Below are 20,231 nucleotides of genomic sequence, written 5' to 3'. Positions count from 1 at the left end.
TTTCTGCCTTCCCTTTTTGGCCTACTCTACTTGGCCTTAGTGCATTTTCATTTGCTAATGTGTGAAATTTCCCCAGGATATGTGATCTCTCTCCCATTATCTGACCTCTCTCACCATTCTTAGAGGCTCAAATGCCTCTCACCTTGTGTTATTCTTGTTGTTTAGTTGGTTTATTTGGTTGGTTGGTTGGCTTTTCCCAGACAGGGATTCTCTGTGTAGCCCTTGCTCACTTGGAACTCACTCTGTAGACCAGGCTGGTCCCAAACTCAAGAGATCTGCCTGCCTCTGCATCCCAAGGACTGGGATTAAAGATGTGCTCTGACACTCCTAGCTGCTCATCCAGCTTTGAATTTGCTACTTGAAATTAAAAAGCTACATGTTAATAACCTAACAAGTGTTACTATTTCTAATTTATTAATTTGTGTTTTGTCGTAACACCCGTCAGGTTCACTTATTATATTATACTTTAAATAAAAGCCATAGACATTTTTAGCCCAAATTCAACAAAGCTGAAATTTTCAGGGCTCTCCTTTGCAAAGGGCCCTCTGATGTCAGCTACCTAACATTGAGTTCATAATTCCATATTTTTTGTCTTAACTTGGGACCTTCAAATTATATAAAAAACAGACCTTATAAAACCTGAGTTATATGGAATGTATTCTAGAATTTATTATATCATCATATTATATTTATTATCTGTTTCCTGTCTTCTTCCACAACAACATGAGCTCCATCAAGGGCCCAGGCTTCTGTTTATCCTGTTCAGCACTGTATCCCAAGATGGTAAAGGAAAGAAGAGATTTGTCAGGGAAAGAGTACAGAATCGCATTTCCACACTTTTACTGAAAGGAATATGCACACACTTTAGATACTGGTCCACTCCCAGTGCAATTCCATTTCTCACGAAGCTCAAAGTAAAGGGCAGAAGACTCTCAACCGAACAGAGGATCTGGCCTGGCTGCAGGTAGTATCCTGGGGTTCTCATGGGCATTTTGACTTTGGGAGCATCTAGGAAGAAAGAACACAGGTAAGACAGTCACAGTGATAGTACATGTTTTCTGTGACTCCACCCACGAGTGTTACACTTGAGTGATTCTGATAAATCATCAGAATTACAATGAATCTGAATGGCTAAATTTAGTTTAACTATCTTTATGCAAAGCAGATTCATTTCTGAATATCACCATAGGCCCTCACTATGATATTCATCCCATTAAAGACTCCATTGATTTTAAAATATACAGTTTTCTCTACTACCAAGCTAGAAGAAAATATCAAATGAGCTACATTTTATCATTAACTGTAGAAGAAATTTTTATTCCAAATATGTAAAAATACTAGAAGAATCCATATATCTTAGAACGTTTTTTTCCTAAAGGGGATAATGAGAAGTGTTTTTTTTTAAAGAATCCAACAAATTTCATGCGTTCAGTACAGGGATGAAGTCAACTCATTTGAATGCTAACATGAAGAAATCTTAAGGTTGGTTCTGTGCTCACAATTGTACAATCATTAAACAATAGCTTTTGGATTTCCAAATCTCACCCTCATACATAAAAGATAAGTTGCTGGCGCCTGCCTAGCTTTATAAACAATCTCTCTGTACTTTTGTGGGGCAGGATTGAAGCTACATATCTAAAGCTTTAGAATGGATCAATTTAAAATCTCTCAGGAAGAGATAAACAGAAACCTGATGCTTCCAAGTCATTATTACCATTGCCTAGTAACCATATCTTTAGGTAATGGAAGATACATCAGGAACTAGTTTAGTAATTAACCAACCAACTAATCCAACTTAGAGTCCTCCCATTTGTTCATAGTCCACTATGCATGGGATAAATGGTGCTTGTTCATTGCATGTAAATGGTTAGCCAGTTTAGATAACAGAAGATAGAAAGGGTACTACAATTCCCCATTAATTAAAGTTACCAAATTCTCAAATCTATAATCAGTAAGACTTAACACAGAGCTCTAAAAGTATTTCTTAAAAGTTAAATATGCATGAAATAACAAATAGTGAAAAAAGAGGCCATGATATGAAGGAGAGAAAGAGGGGCATAGGAGAGGGTCTGGAGGGAGAACAGGGAAGGGAGAAATCCTATAATTGAATTATTATCTAAAAAATAAGAGAAAAATGTTTACATAAAACAAAAACAAACAAACAAGAAGCTCCTTTTTAGAGCAGACTGAAACCATTACAGAAAGTCACAGCTGGATATAATGTAAAGATGAATGAAGGGTAGGAGCCCAGCCCCAAAGAATACATCAGAAGCACACAGTGCCTGCAACCCAGGCTCATGTGACACCATGAAAGAATGGGTAAGAAGACTGTAAGACCCAGAGCACCAGATTGTCTGCTGTAAGATTGTATCTCCTAGAAATGACAGGAAAGCTACATCCATGATACCACAACAGTATGGCTGCCTAAACAAAACTTGAATAATGACAGTACCCATAGATATGCTAATGCAGAAGGGGAAGTCTCACTAGATCCCATCCCAAGACAAGAATTAAAGTCAGCTAATGACTACTGAGAGAAGGAGAATCAGCCTTTCCCAGGAATGAGCCCCCAATACAATACAAAGTGGTCGACTCTGAAACCATATACACAAATCAAAGCCACAATTAATGGATTCAGAGGTGGTATTTATATATTTATTATCTCTGTGTGTACCAATAATAATCAAAGAAAAGGAGGCCATCTGTTTAAGAAGAAGTAAAGCCAAACATGGGAAGGATTGGAGGAAATAAAAGGAAGGGGCAGTGACATATTTATATATATATTTTTAATTTTCATAAATACTAACATATATATAATATGCCAGATTAAAAAAATCAAAGTAAAGAAAACCCAAGATATCTGCATGCAATGCTCACCAACCTCGCTACAGCAAGAGTAGATTAACTTTTGCTTTATAGTCCATGTTTTTCCTTGTGGCATAGCCTCCTCAAGCTAGCAACATTCCAGTACTGAGTGACACGTTGTCTTACCTGGGACAATGCTGGAAAAGGAAACACTTGACACTCTCTGGAAGAGATAGCCATCTTTGTCATAGCCTGTCACTTTGAGGAAGAACGCTTCATCTGGTGGGACGAAGTCAGAAATATTCCAGATACCGTAAGGTTTTCGATCTGGGTAATGTTTAACAGGAATAGTCTTAAGAGACCCCCCTGAAATACTCAGAAGTTCAAGGCGATCTACTCTAGCCGGACTGGAGATTCCAGTAGTGTTCAGTAGCACATAGGTGGGGATCCCTGAAAGAGAAAGGCATTGTCATTTACAATCGGAGTGCAACTGGGGGTCACCTGAGAGAAAAGTGCCAGCACTCTAGCATCATATACGCACTGTAGGCATGAACACTGCACACTGCCCTGAAACTGAGGGTCCAGTTGCAGAACTTTTCCCGCATCAAGACAGATGCTTGGGTCATTCTACCCAATAATCGCACAGTATTTTCACTGTTCTTGTACTAGTCATAACTATGAATATTATGTGATAGTTGATTATGTGGCTTCTTTGAAAGAATTCACCTTTTTAATCCTTACTAAAACTGCAACAATAAAGACAAGTTAACAACCATCCAAACAAAATTCTGAAGGTAACAATAGGCCTGAGCTTTGCCATAATGGGTGAATAAAGTAGGTACAAGAACAAGGTTTAAAAATCACTAAGAGTCATCTTTGAACATAAAATAATACATAAAGGCCAGGCAGTGATGGCTCATGCCTTTAATCCCAGCATTTGGGAGTCAGAGGCAGGAGGACCTCAGTGAGTTCAAGGCCAACCTGGTCTGCAACGTGAGTTCCAGAACAGCCAGGACTGTTACACAAAGAAGCCTTGTCTCAAAAAAACAAAAACAAAAACAAACAAACAAAAATCATAGCACCTTTAATTTTCAGCAATATATGCACTTCATCTTGACCAAGCAGTTTATAAATTATTAATATTAAAAATTTGCTAAGTGCTTTTCTAAATGTAGGCAAGTCTTAGAGGCAACTGGGGGGCTCACCTAAAACTCATGTTCCTAGGGCCCCACTCCTGCAGTTTTGACTGAGAAGATAATAGCAGAGTCCAGGAGTCTTCATTTAAAAAAAAAAAAAAAAAAAAACCCTTTGAGCTTCAGCTGCTCTCCGAGTCATTCACTGGTCTTAGATCGTACTTTGCAAAACATGAAGTGGGCCAAAGAAATAACCACAGTCATGATAAAGAAAGATGCTGCCCTTGTCAACAGGATTGGATGCTACAGACCTACACAGTCACAGCCCAGCTGAGGCACAGCTCTTCCTTACACTGACTGAAGAGCCATGTGCGTACTAACCTTGCACGGGTCTGCTGATTGTTTTTTTGAAGTCCAGCGTGGGCTTTCGGGAAAAGCCAGCTCGGAAATCAATAGTGCTAAGGCCGGTGATGCGAACAGAGTGTCTTCCACTGCTGGAGGTCTGCAGGGTAGAAGGACAAGCCTAGTCAACAGCGGGTAACAGCGAACACCATTGGTGTGGCAAACCACAGCGCGTTTACAACTGGCGTGCCCGAGTCAGGGCTCTGACAGAGGCACTCTGTCTCAACCTAGCTGTGAGTCTCCACTCGGAAGTGCATAGCTCACAGTGCACATCTCATGTAGACTGCTCTAAAATATAACTCAGGAAGTACGGCATACCCAGTAGTCAAAGGTAAATTTTCAGTTGCTGATAAGTGAATCTTTTTTTTTGTTTTGTTTTGTTTTTTTTTTTTTGTTTTTTGTTTTTCGAGACAGGGTTTCCCTGTAGTTTCTAGAGCCTGTCCTGGATCTAACTCTTGTAGACCAGGCTGGTCTCGAACTCAGAGATCCGCCTGCCTCTGCCTCCCGAGTGCTGGGATTAAAGGCGTGCACCACCACTGCCCGGCTAAGTGAATCTTGGAGTAAATCTAAAACCTCCATAAATTTTTGGACTTCTTTGTTCTCTATTGTCAAATGGTAGATGTTCAACAGACACCAATGAAATAAAAAACTAAAATTTCCCCAACAAAACACACTCAAGTTCAATTCTAGAAAACATTTCCTTTTCCTTTTTTAATTAATATATAATTACATAAAAACCTTCCCCTTTCCTTCCCTCCCTCCAACCTCTCCCATATATCCTCTCCCTGCTCTCTCTCAAATTTGTGGCCTCCTTTTTCTCAGTCATATAGAATAACATTATAAACTCATATAAATAACATTATATGAGTTGAGCAGATTGTATTTCTATATTTAGAATATATATATACTGTCCCATTTCTTTGCCTCTGTGACATCACTGCCAGACTAAGCACAAGAGCTGACAATTTCCCAGATATTAATCGTCTGGCACCCTCAGCTCGCAGCAGTCTAGCAATGGTCCCTGGGGCTGAAATATAAATGTGAGAAAAGCATGGAGCTCATACACTGGCTACTGGGGGAGAGTATGGAGAAGTGGGAATGCTTAATATAATGCAATAACCACCGTAATAGAAACACACAAAAGAAAGCTGAGTTAGCCTGCTCAGCTAAAGGCATGCTGCTGCTAACTACTGGATAAAATTAAGCATTAAAGTGAGGAGCATGTGCACAAATAATAAATGGTTTGGATTTAGTTCCCAGGGTGAAATACGAATACTGCTTTAGAGGATTTTTCCTGTGAACTCAATATATTTAAGCTCAATGGTTTATTTAATTTTATTGTGATCTTCTAAAGGAAGCATAGTCATCCGCAGGATAAAAATGACAACTTTGTGGTGCTAAGTTGGTAAACAATTTTCCCAAATGCACAAGGTTTGAAGAACTCTAATTCAACGGCCAAATCTGATCTTCTCACCACAGAACGACTAAGCTTCCTGCTTAATTTCTCTTAAAGGAGACTCATGGTTCTCTTACACCAGCACCTACACCTATCCAGACTGTTTGAGCTAGAGCCCAGGACAGGTGAAGCAAGGTCTGTGTTTGGTAACGATGGCATGATGCTAAAGGCAAACCAGTGTCCTGCAAATTGCGAATACATAACCTTTCCTTTAAAAGATAATATGGCAAAATGAAGGAACGGGTGGACCGGAGTCTATGGTTCTGAATTCAAGTGAGATTACTAGGAATGAAGGAAGACCCTGAAGGGCACTGGAGCAAGGACCATGGAGAGTTCCAGGAATGCAGGGAGTTCCTCCTAGGATTTAAACTCAGATCTTCCTAGCCACTCAGAGTGGATTGCCCACCTAGTTTAAGGGTGATGGTTTGCTAAATACCTGCCTACCTTTAAGGCCCATTCAGGATGCTAACATGGCACGTCCATTACAGACAGAACGCGACTCAGTAGACACAAGAGTCATTTATTCCAAGTTCACTCACTGCTCTTTCGAAAGTATCAAAGATCATAGCTTGGAGTTTAGGATAACAATTTCTAGGTAGTCTTGGGCTGTAGCTTTTGTAGGTTGCTAATGATCCTTTCTGCTAAAAGAGTCAGGGAGTGTTATTAAAACTTTTTGTGAAAAAAAAAGAAACTCTACATTTTTGGATTTTCAAAAACATAGGTGTGTGTGGATATTAATAGAGCCTTTTGAGTTCATTTGTAAATGTGTTTGTAGCTGACCTCTCTGTTAGGGAACTGATCCCTGGAGAAGACTAAGTCCCCCTCTCTCATTAGTTGCCTCTAGCTCTTCATCTAGGGGTAGGGCCTTGTGAACTGGTATTGTTATTGTACGTGTCTTACTTAGGCAACTATATTATCCTGTAGTAAATGCATTAGTGTGCATTGAAAAATAATATAACTATCTAAACCAAAATATTTCTTCCAGTTCTAGAATCTCAATATAGCCATGTGATATGGAATATTCTCTTCTGTATTTAGGGGATTATCTAGGGACAGCTCATCCAAATTTTCTTAATGAAAACACACCCCAGGGGATGTGTTAAATTACAAATGATTACACTGATAATCCTAGGCTAATAGAAACATTTGTATTATCTAAATCTATTATTTAATATCGTCATAGGGAGTTTCCCTTAAGTAGAAGGAGACAAAACTTGGCCCAGGGAATTTCAGTGGTAATAGACTTATATTCTATGTAGATATATATTAGCTACAGCTGTCTGAATGGAAAATTCATATTGCTTTTCAGAAATAAGATCCAGGATTTGTAGTTTCCATATAACTGGAAACTTAGGGACATAAAACAGCTTTCTCTCCTGTTTTTTAATAAAATGTTGTGTTCTTTTCAGTTACTTCTGTTCAGAATGTTTTACCTACATCAGAGGCAAGTTAAAACATTTGCATCATTCATAGGATTAGACAAATGAGTTGACTCGCTGTCTGTGGAAAAGAGTGTTCCAAATTGGATTGGTTAAGTTGGGGTGGGATGGATGACGAGAGCAATGAAAGAGATATCTTGATAGAGGGGGCCATTTTGGGGGTTAGGGAGAAACCTGGTGCCAGGGAAACTCCCAGGAACCCACAAGGATGACCCCAGCTAAGACCCCTAGCAACAGTAGAGAAGGCATCTGAACTGGCCTTCTCCTGTAATCAGATTGGTGACTACCCTAATTGTCATCATAGAGCCTTCATCCAGTCACTGATGGAAGCAGACACAGAGATCCACAGCCAAGCACTGGGCTGAGCTCCGGCAGTCCAGTTGAAGAGAGGGAGGAAGGATTGTATGAGCAAAGCGAAGGTCAAGATCATGACTGGGAAACCCACAGAAACTGCTGACCCAAACTTGTGGGGGCTCGCAGACTCCGGACCAACAGCCAAAGAGCCTGCGTGGCACTGACCTAGGCCTTCTACATGAGGATGTCAGCTGTGTATTGCAATCTGTTTGTGGGGCCCCTAGCAGTGAGATCAGGGCCTGGCTACGGCCCCTGAGCTGACGTTTTGGAACCTATTCCATATGCTGGGATGCCTCTCTCAGTCTTGATGCCGCGGGAGGAGCTTGGTCCTGCCTTAACTTGATATGCCATAATTTTTTTCTGTAATAACCCAATGAGGATCTTATTACTCCAGAGTCAATGTGGATATGCCATGTTTTGTTGACTCCCATGGGAGGCCTGCCCCTTTCTAAACCGAGGAAGAGTGGTTGGGGGTAGGGGTAGATGGGAGGTGGGGAAGGGAACAGGAAGAAAAGAGGGAGGGAACACTGTGGCTGATATGTAAAATCAATTTTAAAAAAATTAATAAGAAAAAAAATGTGCCCCAAAACATCCCAGTAGTGTTTGCATGATAAAGAACAAAAGAAATGAAAAGGCCACTCCAGTAGCATTTAAAGAATGGGTACCATTAAAGTCCCCCATCCCAATTCATGAGCTGTAGACTGTGAACTGCCACTTTCTTAGATACCATCAGAGCAAACATTAATTTTTATTCATAAATATTTACATAGTTTTTGTTTGGGCACTGTGGCTTCTCTGGTGATTTAACTCTAATCACAATAACTAGAGAGAAAAAAATCTCTACAGAAATAAATATGATATAAGAGAAAAATTAATCAAAGAGCAGTATAGATAGCCAGAAGTAAAAGATGGTATTTTAGGCCACATTTAACAAGACTTGATGAAAGTGCTGGCATCCGAGTCAAATCTTGGGGGACAGTTACAAGTCAGAGTGAAAGGAAAGGCATTCTAGGGAGAAGAAACTGCTAGAAGAAAGAAAGAAAGAAAGAAAGAAAGAAAGAAAGAGAGAGAGAGAGAGAGAGAGAGAGAGAGAGACAGACAGACAGACAGACAGACAGACAGACAGACAGACAGACAGAAAGAAAGAAAGAAAGAAAGAAAGAAAGAAAGAAAGAAAGAAAGAAGGAAGGAAATAAAGCAGGGTGTTGCAGTGGCAGAGGATTAAAGAATCCTAACAGGCAGACCTCTATGAGTTCAAGGTCAGCCCAGTCTACATAGTGAGTGCCAGGGTAGCCAGCCCTATGTAGTAAGAACATGTCTTGAAAACAAAACAAAACAACAAAACAAAACAAAACAAAAAGCATGAGGCACAGCCAGGTGGGAATAACAGGAGCAGCTTAGAATTAAATAATTAAATTTGACTGGAGGGTCAACGTAAGTGATTCAAGATAACCAGAAGAGTGGTTGAGGCCAAACCACAAGGTCTTCCAACATCTTATGGTCATAAAACATACTGTTTTTCATACTTGGACTAAAGTGTTATTTGAAACATTTAGAAGTCATTATTAATTTGCCTGATAGAGCAGACATTTCCCAGATAGCATAGTGCAAAGGAGATAGCACGCAGGATACACTATCTAATCTCAGTTCTCTTCTTGAGAAAGCACACATGTAGAACGCTTGTCATTCACCAGCTGTCTAAAAGGGAGATCCAATGTCAGTAGTAATATTTATGTCAGTAGATATAAGTCTATTTTTAATCATGCTGATACATTCTCCTGCCATTTCACATAGGAGAAGAATAATTTTATTGTCTGTAAGTTGCACTTCAAGGCTTATGTTTTGCTTAAACTGTAAACCAGAAATGATGTTGAGCAGCAGTGGAGGTTCTTTGGTGAGAATCAGAATAAATTTCGGGCAGTGTGATAATAGATAACTGTGCCTTTTTAGCATTCTCTTCATTATAGGAGACTGAGCATAGACACGTGTCTAAACAGAAGTTTCACTGCCTCGTCATCTTCTTCTCCCTCTCTTTGCTTACAGGCTAACCCTTAGAATGCCCCTGTCTTAATGATCAATTAAGTGCTCATAATGCACACTGAGCAGATAGTATGAAGTGTGGCCAAAAGCAAACACTAAAAATTGACGACTGAATAAATAGGCATGTCAAGCACAAGACTAACTGCAGTCATGTTGGATCATTCCTCTAGGCAAGAGATTTACTAGAGGAAAAACCACTGGTAACGATCCAAATTGTCTGGAACCAAGTTCAAATGCCCCAGAATAAACTCCTAATAAAATGGTATCACTTGCATATATCACCCAGTCAACAACGGACAGCTTATTTTTATGATTCAGAAAGTGGCAACAGAATACCTGACTGCCAACTTAGGGCACTGCTAGCTTAGGTCATGCTTAAATTAAAACAATTGAGGGATACAGAGACTAGATAGACTCATAGCTCTTCCTACTGTGGCAAAAAAAAAAAAAAAAGACTCAACCTGAGTCACATTTTGGGCACATTGATCAAAATGACGCTATGTTTATTCAAAATACCATAGTAGAAAGACACTTCGTTGCTGCCATCAAGGAATCCAAGATATATGGCATGCCTACTGTGTGCCAGGAACTGAGTAAATAGAACAGGTGTGACCATTTAGGATCCATTCACTGATATATTGCTAGGTCGTATTTCCATTGCCTGTGCCTGTTACTCTCTCTCAAGAGAGCCTATTCCCCAAATCTCTTCTGCCTCTTATGGCATCCCTGCAGGGCAAAGAACTCCGAGAATAAAGAAAAGAGAAAAGTCTGGCACTTTAAGGGAGTTACCCTGCAAACTGTTAATTTCTTAAAAGGAGAAAATGAATGTATGTATTCTTTTAAAATCAAAAATCTGCCTGGCATGGAAAGTCCTCCGTGAATTCCTGTGCTGCTCCACCCAACATGCTTGTACATTCACAGCGCCCTGTAATTTGAATGGGGGTCCCATGAAGTTCATTTTATGAGGTAGGGAAGTTGAGGTGAAGAAAGAGAAAAAACACTGTTGTAGGTAGACTCACAAGGACTATAGAGGGAAAAGTGTGCAGGAAAACACACTGAGGAGGCAAACTCTGCTAAGCCCGCTCCTATGGTGAGCATTTGCAGTGATTTTATGCCTTTCTAGTCTGAAAGCTGTTTCTGAGACGTGTTAACACCTCGGCAGAACAACCTTTTCCTGTTCTCAGGGAAAGCCTTTTACACATAAAAACACAGACACCTGAGCTGGAAGGAGGCCAGAACATAATGAAAAGTCTGAGAAACATGGGCAATCACTCAGATTGCCCACCACAGCCAGTGACACACATAATCCACACACAAAAAAAATCACATCTCTGATTTAGAGTATCTCAAATTTTAGCTGTATGTTACTTTCTTGCCTCCATCTTGACTATATATCCCTTCAGATAATTCAAGAAAACAAATGCTTTTTTAATTAAAGAAAATAATGACTGTATATCTAATAAATAGTAGCAGCCTTGTAAGAGAAAGTGCACTATTTCTTATATATGAGCCTACTTTCATCTCCACCCAATCCTGTGGTGTAAAGAACTACCACCTTCATGTGAGAGAGGGGGACAGCAAAGAATATCAAAGCTCTGGTTGCAAGCAGTCCAGCCCGTGAATTTTGCTCAGTCCCAGGCAATTCCAACCAGAGCCCACAGCCCTGTTGTTCTCCACTGGCTGGACGTCTGCTGATTTTGGAAGCAAGAAATGGATGGTACCATTAGTCCACAGATTTGGTGATAGGAAAACTGCCCAAGTATTTTAATTCTTGTTCCAGAACATCGATGATGTTCATAGCCATCAAAACAACACTACCCAGCTCATGTGCTCAAGACCTCCCACACATGGACTTTCATTAAAAGTGTTCTTCATGACTGCAAGAATATATAAATAAGCTATTTTATATACTTCATAAAGCATGCCAACTTAAAAATAAAATAGCAAACAGACTGGGAAATAACAGTACCTTCACTGTCCACATTCCAGCTTCTGGCTCTTTGACATTCACTACTTTGGCAGAGTTATGGATATTTAACAGCTCATTCAAGCCAAATCCCTTTTTTATCAGCTTCCCTAAAAGACAAAACAAAGGTAGGAAGCGTAATTTTTCTTCCTGGTAAAGAAATCAGGCAATTTCACATAAACAAGCTTCAGAGTATAATCAGATTTCAAATAACACAGTTTTTTTACTAAATATGTGCATATATTTTTAACAGATATATTTTTCCATAGCTCAAAACATTCTTTTATTTGTATCCAAAATATAATTAATTGTAGGCATCTAGATGTTGCAACTGAAGTAACAGATCCTCATTTGTTATGTGTCTGCTAGTAAAGTGAGAATAGCAATTGATAAACTGTCATCTTATTTCTAAAGCCAGCCCAGAGCACAATCGCCATGTAACTAAGACTTTACATGCAGTCACCAGAGACACAGAGATTGCATAGAGGCAGAACCCAAACCAGGATACCAGTCTTTCTGGAGGTCAGTTACTAGTGTGAGCACCCTGAGCAAGTCTCTGCACAAAGTGCAAGACCTTAACCAGTTTTCCACTGGTGCAGGGGAAGACTGTCTTTCGAAGGATAATTGAAGAATAGCATTGTAACAAAATGCATCTTCGTTCTGCCTAAAATTTACTCCCAATAACTACTAGTTGGGATCTAAGAAGAAAAAGAAATAGAATGGAACGGGGCCCTAGGTTTTCACCTCTGGCTTCCCAGTGGTCTATTTATTCAGGTATGTATTTTAAATAATCAAACGATTGACTATCCTTGTGAGCCCAGAGGATCTTTAAAGCAGTAGGAACATGACGTAATGCGTGCAGCTTTCCGGGGCAGCATGGGAGCTATTACAGTGGGCGGAATGTGGCTGCGGCAGACAAACACACCACTGAGGCCAGCTCTCCACAAGCCTGGAAAAGGAGGTTTTACTTCTTTGTAAATTTCAGTGTTTTGCTAGTGTGGGTAAGGGACTCTGGGCAATATTTCATAGGCTTATAGGGATTATTTCACACTCTTAAAAGAATACTTGCTTCCATGATGCAAATAAAAATGCGGTTTCCTTCTTTGCCTTTGTAAATACTCACGAGCAGAGAAAAGGCACACGCTACACACCAAAGCTACCATAGAAAGAAAACCATGAGAGCCAGCAGGTACACGTAATTCAAATGCAAGGGAAGCTGAGCTTCCTTCATTTCCAGGTTTGCTTTCTTAGTGTGAGTCTCATCGTTTTCAACCAGCAGTAGAATCAGGAAAATCTCATCAGAAAATACAAGTGAGGGAAAAGTAAGTTAAAACTTTCATCTGCCTACTAAGAATAGAATTTCTCTTGGCAGCAGTGGGGATTAAGGCGAGAAGCTTATACGGATTAGACAAGTGTTCTGCCACTGAAATTTAACACCAGTCTAAATTGTATGAATTTATTTATTTATTTGTGCATGTATGTGCGATGTATGTATATGTATATGTATGTGTGTCGTATTTGTATGCATGTGTTATATATGTGGGTGTATGAGATATATAGTGTGTGTGGTGTGTATGTGTGATGTATGTGGGGGGTGTTTGTGATGTATGTGACGTGTGCATGTGTGTGTGTGTGTGTGTGTGTGCATGTGATGTATGTGCATGTGTCTGAATGTGAACACAGGCACACAAATGGAGTTCGAGGCCACTTCAGCTGTCTGCCCAGGCCTTTTCCCTTATATTTGATGCAGGATCTCTCATGTTATTTGCCACTGCTGCCCATGCCCGTCCCCCTGGTTTTCAGGTGCCCTCCTCTGCCTCCCATCCTGCCCTAGGAGTTCCAGGGTCACGGTCATGTGCTACCAGACTGAGCTCATCATCCACTGAGCCATCTCTCTCACCAATAAACTTGACTTTCAGGTACTATGTTCTTTAAAATTAAACCTTCCTAGAAAATGACAGTGAGAAGTTATTTTCAGAAATCGTTATTGTAGTGATTCATTTGAAAAATTAACATAGAATGTTAAGTTTTACAGAAAATTACTATAAACATATACAAATTAAAACATTGACCTGAGAACATATTTCAGAGGAAAGGTACTAAAAGAAGCATGTATCAGATCCTGGGCTCAACTTCCAGTCCTAAAATAATGATACTTAGAACATCATTATATATAGTGTTACATAAATTACCATAATACAATATTTAAATATTTTTCATGTGGTTAATTTAACTACAATAAATTTCAGGTCTGTAATTTGTTTAAATATGAGAAATCTTAACCTGTTAATTCTCGTGTTAATTCGGAAACACTCAAGACTAATAACATTGTCCTTTCAGACATCTGCAGTCACTGACAAACGCTTTGAACTTATAAAGCTAGAATTACTGACAAAGTGCGCCAAAAGCATCCGTCCTGTTCTCTTTGTATTCAATACTCAGCATTTGATTCATCTCACCTAAGGGATTGCGGATTTCAATCACGGGAGAAGGACCACTCAGGGACACAGTAACTTCCTTGAGGCTGGGATCAAAGGGGATTTTCCAAGTATTTACAGCCTGTTGCAAATGATCGGTGGATAAGAGGTGAACCTTGGAGGCCTGCACTGCTTCTTCCACCCACTTCAGCACCTAAGAGAGGAGAAAAAATGCGTGAATGGCGGCCTGAGACAATTGTAGGTTACCCTACCTGGAGCTCGGGACCCATCTGCGCATGCGTGAGGCTTAACTAAAAGCTCATCTTAACAAAGATGCTCCTGCCTCTATCTACCTCAGTGTGCTGTCCTCCCTAAACAAAACGCTAGTTTAACCTACATCTTGCATTAGTATTGACAGTTAAACTTCAGGGCTAAACACCATGACGAAGCACTCATAGGGGCGTTACGAATATTCCTCTGAATGTGAAGAGAAATGAAGATAACCTGTTTTTTAAAAAGGACTGCTTTGTTCAGGATTTTATTCACGCTAGGCACAGTTTGAAAACTACACCACTGTAGTGGATTGCCAAATGGAATTTGGGCAGCCTTACCGTTGTAAATAGTATTAAAGTGGTCTCAGTGGGTCGCACTAGTCTACTTTAGGGAAAACAGATGCAGTGTCAACAAGACAGCCCTTTCTTATGGTAAGATGAACAAATGCCCCTGATAATGGAGAGCTAACCAACTCATTTAAAAAGGATAGAAAAATATTTCAGCTTCAAATCAATTCAAGGAGTATATAGAAAAGTAGGCCTTTAGGAATATGTTACAAAATTAAATGAAAAAGGTGCGCACATGGCAAACATCAACTTTATAGCATTTTTACAACAACAAGCACAATCCCCCAGTAGACAAATGCTGCAGGCTTAGCTAGGTGCTGATTAACCAATCCTAATTCGATCAGTTCTCAGCAAAGGTCGGTCACGTTTATTTACATCACATTGGTGTCCACTCCATGTCTTAGACCTCTTTGTAATTAGGCACAAGACTAAACAGAACTGACTCCTAAGCAAAGATAAAGCACTGGAAGTTTTTAAAAACATTTCTCATATTTCAGGGCAAGTAGTCATAAACTAATCAAGCATCAATACTAAACATTTTTATTTCCTATAATATCCTTTTTATTTTACTTGTTTTTCACCTAAAGAGTATGAAAAAAGGAAAGACATATTAGTATAATTAGCAACGTGAGAGAGTTATGTTTATTCTATAAAAAATGCATGCTGTCTAAGATTCTCTCCTGGGTACTTTGTATTGGTGGACTTAATTTTATTCAATATTTATTCTCTGCACTAGTATCTACTGAATTTTTTGATTTTATTAAAAATCATCCATTTTTCACACATACTCATGCCACAGCTCCAGAATTAAAAATCACGTATATTTTTGTTTGTATCTAAAACTAGATGGTGTGTGATACAAATATTAAAGGTGGCTTGTGTATTAATGGTAAAGAGATTAGCTATAACCAATATAATGATAAAAATTATGTCTTTTGTTTGTTGAAATAATGTCTCAGGCATCCCAGCCTGCATTGAACTCACTATAGAATTAAGACTTGCAATACCTCCTGATCATTCTGCTTCCTCTTGCAAAATGGTAGAACTATGGACACGCCACTACTATTGCCAGTGTGATGCTTTTCTTTTCTTAAATAAGAGGATGCAGGAGGAGACAAGGCACGCGTGCTGAAATGTGGAAGCACCAGCACACTACTCCCACATAGCTGACACTAAAATATTAGCTTGCTCTTCCCCCAAATAAATATTCTTTCCTTCCTCTGGTTAGGATTCAATAAAAACGCCATAGGCAAATAAAACAGTCTATGAAAGACATGTGGTTTCAATAAATAAAGAAAAAGGCAAGTTCATACTAGGTAGCAGGAGGGGTATGAGCAAATGTACAAAAATACTACAGACAGACTAGAACAGGAGTGACTCCATCTAGGGCAGTGTTCAAATAACAATCAGCTGAAGAATCCACAGCAGCACATACCAGAGATGCTGCGGATCCGTGTTCATTGCAATACTGTTCACTGTAGCTCAGATGAACGGAAAAATAAAATGTATACCTAATGGAGGTTTATTCAGGAGTAAAAACAAGTAAAATTGTGCTATTTTCAAGAAAATAGATGGAACTGGAAGATCATCGTGTAAAATCAGCCAAACTCAAAGACACATATCACATGCTTACATATGTGCTAATTATGTATGCTGTATACACACGCATGTGTGTGCACACTCACACACACACAATGCATAGAAATGGAAGGTCTAAGCAGGTGGTGAAGGGGTCTAAAAATAGATGGAAATGAGAAGAAAGGATAATGAAGGAAGGAACCACAAATACTGAGTGTTTTTCCATATGTAGACTCTAGTTTTAAATATACACACATTTCACGTACTTATACAGAAGAGCAGAAAGAAGCCTATAAGAGACATAAAAAGACAAATAAGAGAGGAAATGGAAGAAATAGGAAGACCATGAGTGAGAATTTGTGAACCAAGTGCAATTATATATGTGTGTCCATACATATGTGTGTGTGTTTGTATGTATGCGTATATGCCGCTGAAACAGTCCATTTGTTCATTTAATAAAGGTGAATAAGAACTGGAAGATCTGTCCCCATTACCCATCTGTCTAATGGCAGCACGGACAGCGGAGAGCTGCTCCCATCCATCGACGCCTGGGGCACGTGGGAAAGCGTCATCCCTGACCCCCACCAGCTGCAACACTCAGGAGAGCAGGCCCTGCAACCTCGCCTGTGCAGCACAATAGAGCCAACCCTGTTAGCACAGATGTGGGAGAGACAGCCCTGAAGTTGTGACCATGAGAGAGCCGTCACCATTTCCCATCTGGTAGACCAACCCTACAGCTGCCAAGGCCCAGACCCAGGGATATGACTTGGCCTGTGTCAACATCCACTCCATCTATGATCTGCGGGAGCACATGAAGGAACCTGACCCACAGATCCAAAGCTACAGGATCTCCACGACATAGGGTGGCAGTGGGATGCTCAGGAAGAGTTCTAGTGGGTGCCCGACATCTTCCTGTAGTGGAGACCAGAGGCCTTCAACCAGACTAATGACTCTTTGCAATAAACACTTGAAGTCAAGATGCATGAACAAGGGGGTATGCAGTGTGACTTGTTGGGTTGCACTGCAGCTTCCATTATGAGATTTTAAAATTCTTCTCTGTTTTTATTTTTTCCATTTTATTTTCCTCCTTTTTTTTCTCTTGAATTTTGCTTTGTTTGGGGGTGGGTTTCAGGGGCAGAGGGGAGATGAGAGGAAGAGTGAATGAATGGGATCAAGATCCATGATGTGAAAGTCACACAGAATAAATAAATAAATAAAAAGAATGGACAAAAATGTAAAAGAACAGTGACGTTGGAAGCCCCTCATAAATATGTGTTCATAAGTTGAGCTAAGACCTTTGGCTTTCTTCACAAAGCTCCTCTTGAGGAGTGAAAGTGGTATATTTCAGAGACAACTTTGTCATGCTATCATAAATGAATTCAAAAGAACATGTGTTCCATAAATCAAATAATATATTTCCTTCATGTTTAACCTCATAAAGCACCTGTATTTTTAGATGAAATTACAAATATTACAACACAAGTCTTCAAAGAAGCAAATGCTGCTATATTAAGAGTCTTTAGCAATCCTTCATAACTGAAGATGAAGGTAGGACTGGGTCTGTTCATCAATCTCCCCACATGACCACAGAAACCAGGCCAATTATAACTAATATTTGACATCTCCAAAACAGATGAGGTAATAATCAGTGTTGACATTTTTATGAAAAGGCCTGTAAAGATTTTGCTTTGCTCCAGAAAACACAAAGGACTGATTTAGTGTCTTGGAAAGCAATCAATAAATTTAAGCAATAATAAAAACCTATCTACAGTCTAACAAGGGAAAAAGATGGGCAAACCATCAGAACATCTATGCTACAGAAAAGACCAGCATGATCGTGCCTGGTTCTCAAATGAAAAGTGGAAAAGGCTTAGGAGGTAAGTACCACTAAAAGTCTATCACATCCATCAAGGATGCAGGAAAAGGAGGAGTGCTGGGGGAGATTGTAAGTCAGTTTAGCCTCTATAAATATCTTTTAAATATATAACACGAATAGATATAATATGTATAGGAATTCTTTTTTAAAAATCCTAAAACATAGAACCACCATATGACCTACTCCTAGGTATATAGCTGAAGTAAATCTAAATAAGCACATCACAGGGATTCCTGGACATCTATACTCATTGCAGCGCTGGTCACCATCACCATGCTCTATAACAAGCCTATATACCGTTTAGAAAATGGATAGATAAAGACAACGTGGTACTTATGGACATTGGAATCTTCTTCAGCTGAAAAAAAAAATAAGTTATTGACAAGGAAATGTTTAGAACTTGAGATCATTATACCAAGTGAAATAAGTCATATTTCTAAAGATAAATATTATAGATTTTTCTCATGAATACATATAATCTAGATTTTAAAAGAAAAAGTCTGCAAGACTTGGAAGTAAAAAATGGGACTCTCTGGGTGGGAGGAAGGACCTAATGGGAGGGTGAAACGAGAGAGGATAATAGGGGAAATGACAGACAAGGGGCACGTATTTATTCTCATAAGAAAAATCAGAATTAAGGTATATTCACATAAGACATTCTATCAGAATCGGCATCATTGAGAAGGGGAAATGAGCGGGAGGAGAGTAGGGACAAGAGATGCATGGTGAATGAGACAGTGTCAGAATGAAACCCTTTCCTTACACCCTAAGTTTAAGAAATATTTTTAAAGAAGTACAAAACAAAACCAAAAATATTCACAGCATCTCAAGATTAATGATGAAGTAATTCCATTAAGTAGAAACAGAAGTAAAATCATTTTTATGCATATCCCCCAGTAAGTTAACAGTTTATCTCCATATGCTTCTACAAATATATCTATCTTTTGAATACAATGTAGTGAGATTATACATTACTGGAGACATATCAGAGTCCATTGGAAAATGGCGGCCTTTCTAAAGCAGAAGCATTTTCCTAGTGAAAATATGCTCAGATGCTGTAGAACATAACCAGATATCAGACACATTTAATATCACTTCCAATTCATCAACGAAACATTTATGGGATTTTCACAAAGACATTATCCTGTATCATATCAATATTTGTTGAGAAAGACATATTGCAGACTCTATCAGGAGCCTCAAACCACTCCATTATGCGCCCCTAAGAAAAACCTAATTGGGAACAGATGTGACTCATTTTATGAGCAACTACAGATACTATCAACATGTGAACAAAAATATATTAATGCAAGCTACAGAATGCGCACCGGAGTTTCTGGCATCTCGGGTTGCCAGATATAAGGGGGAGAACCTCACTAATTGTCTGACAATGGGCAACATTCTCATGAGATTGGGAATGATCTACTATAATGACAAAAGAGATAAAAAAATAAAGTGATAGCCTTTGGATTGTGCATTGCTATCATCACAATGCTTTCTCAAGCCACTAGGGAACCACTGAAAGCACTTGAAAGGTTTTAATGCAAAAAAGAAATAGCTAAAAAGTTAGGGTTAGCTATTTCTAATAATTTATATGTACAAAGAACCTTGGAGATGAACCAATGAATCCAGTGCCTTAATTTAATAGATGAGAAAAAATCATATCTAAAGTGAGTTCTTGTACTGTTTTCATCTACTCAGACTTATTCTGGCTCAACAGCTACATTGTTATTTAAACTCCTTGTGTTCATGAAGATGCTTTTGCATTTCAGAGATTTTTACAGCAAAAAAAAAGAGAGATTTTAGGCAAAGATTGCTACTTCTGCCTAAGTTCACACATTGATTTAACTCTGGAACAAGGCCCTGCTGTTTGAAAGTGACTTGTGTTGCTATGTGTGATGAAATATAAAGCAGGAACGAAAGTGAATTTTTAAGAACATATTGGTGAGCAGAACTTGAATAGTTTTGTTCGAAATGTGTCCTGGTTTGATGTTTGATACTGTGATAGAACAATGACAAGAGGCAGCTTATTGGAGGAAAGGATTTATTAGGCTCTACTAGGTCTCAGCTCATCATGGACATGAAGTCAGAATAGGAACTCAAAGGCAGAAACCATAGAGGAATGCTGTTTTCTGGCCAGCTCAC

The 20,231-nt window shown here is 39.2% G+C and overlaps 1 protein-coding gene across 1 annotated transcript in view; it reads right to left on the bottom strand.

Moving 5' to 3' along the window:
* Positions 1–20,231, bottom strand: part of Hmcn1 (hemicentin 1) — a 445,711-nt gene that overhangs the window by 258,664 nt on the left and 166,816 nt on the right. The window contains exons 5-9 of the mRNA XM_038349717.1: positions 14,055–14,226; positions 11,599–11,705; positions 4,320–4,440; positions 2,992–3,255; positions 864–1,008 (exon numbers count right to left, since the gene is read on the bottom strand). Coding sequence (XP_038205645.1) covers positions 864–1,008; positions 2,992–3,255; positions 4,320–4,440; positions 11,599–11,705; positions 14,055–14,226 — 809 coding nt within the window. The remainder of the gene's footprint in view (positions 1–863; positions 1,009–2,991; positions 3,256–4,319; positions 4,441–11,598; positions 11,706–14,054; positions 14,227–20,231) is intronic.

This window comes from Arvicola amphibius, chromosome 12, assembly GCF_903992535.2.
Source record: "Arvicola amphibius chromosome 12, mArvAmp1.2, whole genome shotgun sequence".
NCBI lineage: Eukaryota > Metazoa > Chordata > Mammalia > Rodentia > Cricetidae > Arvicola > Arvicola amphibius.
The sequence above is the reverse complement of the archived record's forward strand: the minus strand, read 5'-3'. Positions and strand labels throughout refer to the sequence as shown.